This window comes from Acartia tonsa, chromosome 14, assembly GCF_053477335.1.
Source record: "Acartia tonsa isolate MP-2025a chromosome 14, ASM5347733v1, whole genome shotgun sequence".
NCBI lineage: Eukaryota > Metazoa > Arthropoda > Copepoda > Calanoida > Acartiidae > Acartia > Acartia tonsa.
In genome coordinates, this window is record NC_137273.1 from 5307159 (window position 1) to 5315520 (window position 8362).

At 31.4% G+C, this 8362-nt stretch overlaps 1 protein-coding gene across 1 annotated transcript; it reads right to left on the bottom strand.

Annotated features, from left to right (window-relative positions):
• Positions 1-855: 855 nt before the first annotated feature.
• Positions 856-5773, bottom strand: LOC145305249 (uncharacterized). Its single transcript, XM_080146845.1, has 3 exons — positions 5602-5773; positions 4338-4485; positions 856-1557 (listed from the first exon to the last, which is right to left on the bottom strand). Exons 1-3 carry the CDS (start codon positions 5638-5640, stop codon positions 1202-1204), a joined length of 543 nt encoding a protein of 180 aa, XP_080002971.1. The 5' UTR covers positions 5641-5773; the 3' UTR covers positions 856-1201.
• Positions 5774-8362: the final 2589 nt, after the last annotated feature.

Genomic DNA, 8362 nt, shown 5'->3' on the forward strand with positions numbered 1-8362 from the left:
TTTAGAAGATCTCAGGAGAAACAAGCCGTTTAGAAGATCTTAGGAGAAGCAAGACAATTAGATTTTCTATCACTTTATAAAATAAGATTCTACAAGGTAAACATTTGATACTACAATAAGTTGGTTCATGTCTTTAGTGTATTTATATCATAATACAAAGTAGAATGATGTCCGTCCGTCTGTCCTTCCGTCTGAAGCTTAAGATCTCGGTAACCACTGAACCGATTGAATTCTACTCTTCAGGGAATGTACCTACTTGTCATGTGGAAGTTTTAGGCTATTTTCTTTGAAGGTGGGAGGGACAACCCCCAACCCCCCCCAAAAAAAAACAAAAAATCTCCACCTAATTTTTAAAAAAAAATTTCGCATATACATTTTGGGAATTCGCCATTTATGAAATTGGCGATCAATTCGCAATTTTTTCAGCTGGGTAGGTAATCGAAGATGTAATGATTCCTATACTCGCATAATTATTAAGGTATGTACATAATTTTTTTTATTACCTCTTGGGGAAAAGCCTCTATATTCTAGGGGCGAAGCTGCTAGTTTAATAGAATATAAATTTGTTTTTTTTTTAAAGTAACTATTAAAAGAAATAGTAAAAGAATAGTATGCTAAAATAAATTGACTTCTGTACTTATATGAAACTCACTTAATTATAGTTTTATTTATTTTTGTTTTTGAATATTTTTTTATTATCTCTTATTTTCAGGAACATAGCATATCTATAAGTGTCATTATCCCACACTAACAACCTGACAGACTCAGGATTTTTGTTATGGCCATACAATGTCATGATTTTTTTAATGAGATTTTTCATTATTTCATAATATATAGGCAGTAAAAAAACAAATATTTAATCATTTTAAAATTTTTATTCAGAAAATTTTCTTTTAATTTTAAAATTGTACGGTACAAAACAACAAGAACATTACAAGATATTTACATAATAATAACCTAACTAATTTCATTTCATTATTCAGGTGTATACTATACATATTAAACAAGCTCAGACTTTTTTTGGTTTTCTTTGACGATTGATTGATTGCCCAGTTAAGAGAAATCAGCAGAATGAATGATATGCACAAATGCCGCATAATACAAAATAAACATGTAAACAAAGCAAAAATGCGCGAAACAGTTTTGATATGAGTGGGTGAATGCCGCAATTAATTATATACAATGTGAAGATGTAAATTAATTAAGCCTTGTTGGGGCAGGTGGCGTATCTCTTCTCACAGACCTTGGGGTTGCGGGACAGGACACCGAGTCTGATGGCCTCATCAAACTTGGCTTTGCCGGAGTTGGCAACAGGTGATCTGGTCTGGAAGAGGAGCAGGCTGGTCAGCTCAGTCTGGGACAAGAGCTCAACAGGGGTGGCGGCAAGCTCACACACATACCTCTTACCACAATCCTTCTCGTCCATCTTGTTGATGGCCTCAAAGATGAATTCCTCGCCAATAAGTTCGTCATCAACGACAGATCTCTTTCCACGACGGGTGGCAGCAGCAAGAGCACCACCAGCCAATGCGCCAGCGCCGATAGCAGCTACAACACCTAAAGAAAAAGAGTATTAGTAAAAAATAAAAAGGATGTAAATAAAAATATAAAGTTGCTTTACTTTATTAATTAACTTTCAAGTGTACAACTGAAATGTCATGAAACTAGTAACCATGTTAAATGTTATCAAAATCTATGATCGTGATAAAGATTACAAGTTAAATCACATAAAAGTTAGATATACCCATCTATAGAAAATATTCTTGATTAAGTCGTTATTTAGAAGAAAGGTAGGAATAGACCTATCTGGAAAAAAGTATACAATTATTTCTAATTAAGCTACAGTCTATAATTTTTTTTGTTTAATCTTAATCTCCTTGATCAATATCATATATAAGTGTTAAAAGTGTAATTTGTCCCAATAGTATTTACAAAGACAGCCATAACATTTAAGCTCTTTTTAAAGTCACCAAATCATAACAAGATAACAGTACAGTAATGTGGTTTATAGGGTTTTTAATTTATTGTGATTTTAGGTATAAAGAAATACAGGAAACCACAATTAGTGAAGCAAAACTAACCACAAAAGTGTGGAATTTCAGTTGACTACCATTTACTTGTGAGATTAATCCATTATTAATTTTGATCTTGTTTTTTTTGTAATTTTAAAAAAATATCCAAAAAGATTCTTATTTTATAGAAACAGGTAAACTTTTGTTTAGTTCTTTTTAAAATATTAGACTATAACTTGTATTACTAGATTTTTCAGGCAGGAAATGAACATCGAGCTGTTAATTAGACTGGTACCCAAAGTTTTATTACCATGATATCTTATTCATTGGCTCAAAAACTTTGGGGTCTTTTACTAAATTGTAATTGGTCAGTTCAAAACAAGAAGGGAGTAAACGTTTCAACCAATTGATTTAATCTAATAAAGTGGTTATCTTATTTTTCCTCATATGGGATGTATATCAATTTATCGCCCATTGTCTTATCAGTAATATTATCTGCTTAATTAGACTGTGAACAACTCAAATACCACCTTGCACAATATTTAATAAGATAAATTATAATTAAATGACCAACAATAAATTATTAAATATCAGACAATAGCTATCAAAACAGCTGGTCACACATTTAACATTTTATTTTAATGGCCTTTTTATTTATTTTTTTCTCAAATAAAAAAATCTTTTGTCTGTTTTTTCAAAAGAAGTTTAAGTGCCAATTTAGATACAGAAAAAAATCTATTTACTCCCAAATTTAGTATGTCTGTCCGTTCGTCATATTGTCCGTCAGTCACTCAGGACGTAACGCTATGGGGTAAATGTGAGTTTCTCTAATGTTATTCAAGATAAACAGCTGAATCTCTATACCAATTAGCATCCAGAATGTAATTTACCGGTCTATCAGTCATGCTACAAATATACATAAATATTAAAAATTTATAAAAATGTGAGAAAGGTTTCGTGTTTTTTTATTTTATTTTATCAGCACTAAGGATGTATAAATTTTGTTTTAAAATTCGTATTTTTAAAGTGTACAGTACAATCATTATTTGGAAGGTCAAAATTGTGGAGTATTTGAGCCAATAAAGATTTGTCAAGTCACTAACTAAACATCTACTAACATTTTCCAGGGAGAGATATAGAGAAGAGAAAAATCATTTGTCTTTAAATTTTGACTTGTTTATTATGATCATTTTTAAGACAAATGCACTGTATTTCATCATATTGTTTACAAAGATTTATAGATTTAATAAAAAAATATTATTTTTATTTGAAGGCCTAAAAGTTTTCTTCATAAAACATTTCCCCGTCCAAAAGATTATTTCATTGTCAAGCTGCTTATAATATGATGCAACTTATAAATATTATTCTGAGGAACAAAGATATTAAAATCAAGCAGAGGAGGGGACGAAGCCCAATCTGTCCCACTTTTTAGCAAGATGATTCCCTTTTCTCCCATCTTTTGAAGAGATTTTCTTCCCCCCCCCCCTCCCTTTTTCTTTTCCCTTTATATGACGTCATATAGGAATCGTTTTGCTCAAAAGTGGGACAGAATGGGCTTCGTCAGGGGAGGGTAGTAGTAAATATACAAGAAAAGGGGGAGAAGGGCTGCGGATTAATACAATAAGAATTAAGATTATAGTTTACAACTACTGCGCTTCTAATGAAAATAACTGTCCTTGCTAAAAATATAAATTAAACTGCTCTATTGCAGAAAAATGATATAAGAAGTTCAATAAACTGCGTAAAATGTTATGACACAGTTTAAATAGCTATCATGAGTAAGGCTTTTTCTTTACTATTTATAATTCTTCAAAAAGTGACATTTTTGCAATCTTTTAATTGCTTAATCAACTTCCTAATAAAGGATATAAAAGATTATATGATGGCAGATTTTTTAATTATTTTCATCTGAAGACTTCTTTTTGAGTTTTAATATCTTAAACTCAAAAACTTAGGTCACTTATATTGCATTTTGATTTGTTAATCTTCAAGGTTTTTTATTAATATGTTAAATTTAAATCAGGGGTAATTTTGTTTATCTTAAGTGGAAATTTATATTAAATTAACCAGGAAGATAAAGACATAAGACAATGGCCAATAAATTGATATACATTCCCAATGATGATACATAAAATTACACCTTCTCAAGTCTACAGTTAGTGAATGAAACGTTTGGACACTCAACTGAATGGACTAACCAATCAAAAAAAATTTTAAAGTCCCCAAAGTTGTTAAACATCGAATAAGAAAACCTTGTTATAAACCCTTGGGGATTAGTGTAATAAACAGCCTAATGTCCCCTCCCTCTATGGTGTCATGTCTTACCTCCAAGACCAGCGGCAAGGGCAGCGCCAGAGGACAGGCCAGTGATGGCAAGACCGGTGGCGGCGGTTCCAGAGGTGGTGCCTCCCAGGGTCAGGAAGGGGAAGGTGAAGGTGGAGGTACCGTCAAAGAAGCACATCACTGAGGGGATCTGAATACAGGATATTTGTTTTAGTTGCATTACCAACAATCATATTATACCGACCGATCGACCATTTTATCATTAAAGTAGTAAGGATTTTTGTATGAATCGTAGGATTTCAATAAATACCAAACCGTTTGGGGTATTTTTACATAGGTCCTGTGGTGGCTTTAGTCTATTTTATTTACAGATTTAAGTCGTGTATTGGTTATTAGATATTTTTCTTGTCCCCTCTTTGTTCCTAGATGTAAATATATAAATTGGGTTAATGCTATTTTTATTCCTCAATTCAAGATGAAAATCTACTGTTAAACTTTTTTAATAACAGAAATTTTGGAACAAGGAACTTTATGAAATCGTATCATACCCTATTTTTATTTTATTTTGAAATACAGAAAAGAATATAAGATCATTTTATGGAATTTTAACAATTTGAATCTTTTCTACATTGAAAAAAATTGTATAGAAATAAAATCTTTTTATGATACTCTCAAATTAACATTTTTATTTCTTGGAAGAATATGAACGTCAATTTTGTTTTAAAAGAACATGAAAAATCTATTTCCATAAAAACATGAAGCCATACGGAATTGAAAAACTTAATATCTTGCATTCGATAAAAGTAATCAAAAAAAGATTAAGCTCATTACGAGTTTAGTTAATTTTCTTTAGAATATGAAATAAATAATATTTTTAAAGAATATATTCATTAGCTAAAAAGTTTGAAAAAGCACAAATCTTTTCATCTATAAATACATTTTCTGATTATTTTATTGGGAGAAGAGTCGATTTGTTGAAATGAATATTATTAATTTTGCAATTTGTAGGTAAATATATTTAGAATGGATTTATTATTACATGGATCTTACACCAGATTATCATGTAATCTGATAAAGTGAAACTTGTAGCTGGCTTAAATTAAGACCATTCCCCCCTCCCCAATACACCTCCTTTACTCCGTCCCCCCTTCTACTGGAAGAACAAGCTTCCCAATAAATGCTGTCAATGTTGGCAACCTATATTGATGAAAATTTTTCCCTGACAAAATATCCACGTATATTCTATATCCATTATATTGTGATTCTAACCCTTCCCTGTTAAAAAAATAATTAAAAATGTACTTACGGCAACAGCAGCAAAAGCAATAGCAACAAAAGTCTTCATTTTGTTTAGTTTTCTTGGGTTTGTTCTTGTAGTTTAGAAAAATTGATTTTGGACCAAGTTGTTTTGTGTTCAACCTCTGTCTTGATATTCCACGCAGCTAGCTATAGTAGGAGCTCCAACGTTGAATTAACAATTATTGGAAATATTTCTCTTTAAATAGGAATCAGAATTTTGTGCACTGTCATGATGGTGGCCCTATGCTAAGCGCCAGTGGCCCTATATACAGGCGGCGCCATTTTTTAGTGGAAGGGAAAATTGTCTCATTTGGTCAACTTTTAATCAGAAAAATCTACAAGATTATCAAATGATCCACAATCAAACCCCTTTAATAGTACAACAAACGAAAAAGTAGTAAGATGCTTTTTGTTTGTAGTATAAGATCTTGGAATTCGCATTAGGTTCCCTTTGATCGTTAGTAAAGCTTCTTGTATATCCCTAGAAGGTTAAAATTTATTTGAAATACCCTCCCTTAAAAAAACTATTTGTTACACTTTTGACTTCCAAGTTTAAATCTAAGGTGGTTGGCTGACTTCATTCCCCAACCCTCAACTTTAAGGCACATCTAGCTTCTGGATAGTCATGTATGTTGTAAATGTTTATATCCATGACCTTATACATTTCTCTTTTCATAAGAGTTCTGTTTTGGTCTTGGGAAAGTTTTTTCTATTTAGGAAATGACAAGAAACATAACCCCAAAATAATACTCTCCTTCCACTAAAAGATATCAAAGGATAAACCTTTTATGTGGTGATTTTCAGGGAAGCTTCACTGAATATTATTTTACAGGATGGGTTACACAAAGGAATACAGTCATAAATTGTAATTAGTATTTTCTAGTAGTATAGATTAGAAGAGGATAAATTTTCTAGATCAATACAATCATTTTATTTTCTATTTTAGCCCAATCAATCATATAAAATCAATTAAACTTATTTGACATATATTCATATATATGAAAATCTTCCAAAACCTAAATATTTAAGGAGGTTGAAAAAATGGCGCAGCTACCAATAATGGAAAACCGTGCTTTTGTTTGCCCCCTAGAGATATATTTTTCTTTGCCTAAAATGGCATTATGTCTGTAATTGTTAAGTAAGGCAATGAGTGTTTGTGTGGGTGTGTGTGTGTCTGTGTGTTATGCTACTTCTTTACGCTTAAAGTACAATTCTATTTTCTTATTGTGACGAAAATAGTATTTATTATAAAATCCAGGTTGCATTGAAATCTTTATTTTGATAAAATTTTGCGTTAGGTTCTTCCCTTAGGACCTCCTCAAGGTTTTGAAGATGGCATCCCTTAGTTTTAAGCTTTCTTAAGGTTTGGGATGTCTTTCCCTTATCCCCCTAAAAACTAAGACTATTGGCCAAATTCTTTTGATAGCTTTTAGGTAAAAGTTTTCTTAGCCATACATATTCTCAAGCCTTTGTCTGAAAGTCCTAACAGTGCATGGTAGTTCACCCTATTCTTACTATTAAAAGCCGCGAATCTGATATAGAAGCGTTAGGTATAACTTTTAAAGCCTTTAGTTAAAGGATGAGCAAAAAAATGCGTAGATTTTTAAAATTTAAATTATGCGGCTTGTGTTAATGGTAGAAAAAAAGGGACGCATATCGTTAGAACTGCTATGAAGTCTACTTTTAGGAAATATGAAAATGATTACTGTGTTACGCATAGTTTAGGACCTACGTGTCAAAACGTCCAGAAAGTAGACTTCATAGTGGTTCTAACGGTAAAAATCTGCGCATTTCTTTTTGCATATCCTTTTCTCTAATCTTTACTTTCATACTTGCAAATCAAGTTAATGGTAGAAAAAAGGTACGCATACCGTTAGAACCGCTATGAAGTCTACTTTTAGGAAATATGAAAATGATTACTGTGTTACGCATAGTTTAGGAGCTACGTGTCAAAACGTCCAGAAAGTAGACTTCATAGTGGTTCTAACGGTAAAAATCTGCGCATTTCTTTTTGCATATCCTATTCTCTAATCTTTACTTGTATACTCGCAAGTCAAGTTAATGGTAGAAAAAAGGTAGGCATACCGTTAGAACCGCTATGAAGTCTACTTTTAGGGAATATGAAAATGAATACTGTGCTACGGATAGTTTAGGAGCTACGTGTCAAAATGCCCTTTATAACCTAAAACGACAACAGTTTGTTACAATATTATATTATCCACGTATTTTTTTTAAACATTTCGACATAATCCTAATAAATATTATTACGATACTAAAAAGCATAATATATGTCATTTAAACAAAGACTAATAAAAACATTAAATAAAAAAAGAATGTTAAAGCAAATGTTTTCAGCATTTATGGTGTATCCATCAGTATTAGTGATTAGTTTTGATAAGATATTTAGATATATTAGTTTCTAATTATTAACATAAATGTTGAACCTGGGACCTTAAACGATAAGGTATAATCTGAGTAGTGCAGGAGCTCTTGTAGATTTATATTTTCATTATCCTCTTATTAAAAGTAGTAAGGTTTTTTTTATGCCTGAAACTTAAGATCTCGCAAATCACTATTGCTTTTACTTTTGGGGGGAACTTTGTAAATGTCTAAGTGTAGATTTAGGGTATTTCGTAGGCCTCCACCCGAAAGAATTTAAAATGCTTTGGCATAACTTATCTAAAGTTTTATAATTTTAAATGTTTTTTTATTTTAATTGTAATCTTTATGATTTTTAGTCTATGGTATTATCAGTATGAATCATACTT

Bases quoted from the DNA above. Each gene is read 5' to 3' on its own strand.
- LOC145305249 (XM_080146845.1), bottom strand. From the start codon at position 5,640: ATGAAGACTTTTGTTGCTATTGCTTTTGCTGCTGTTGCC. The intron at 4,486-5,601 runs GTAAGTACATTT...TCCTGTATTCAG, and splicing joins TTGCTTTTGCTGCTGTTGCC to ATCCCCTCAGTGATGTGCTT. The intron at 1,558-4,337 runs GTAAGACATGAC...CTTTTTCTTTAG, and splicing joins CCTTGCCGCTGGTCTTGGAG to GTGTTGTAGCTGCTATCGGC.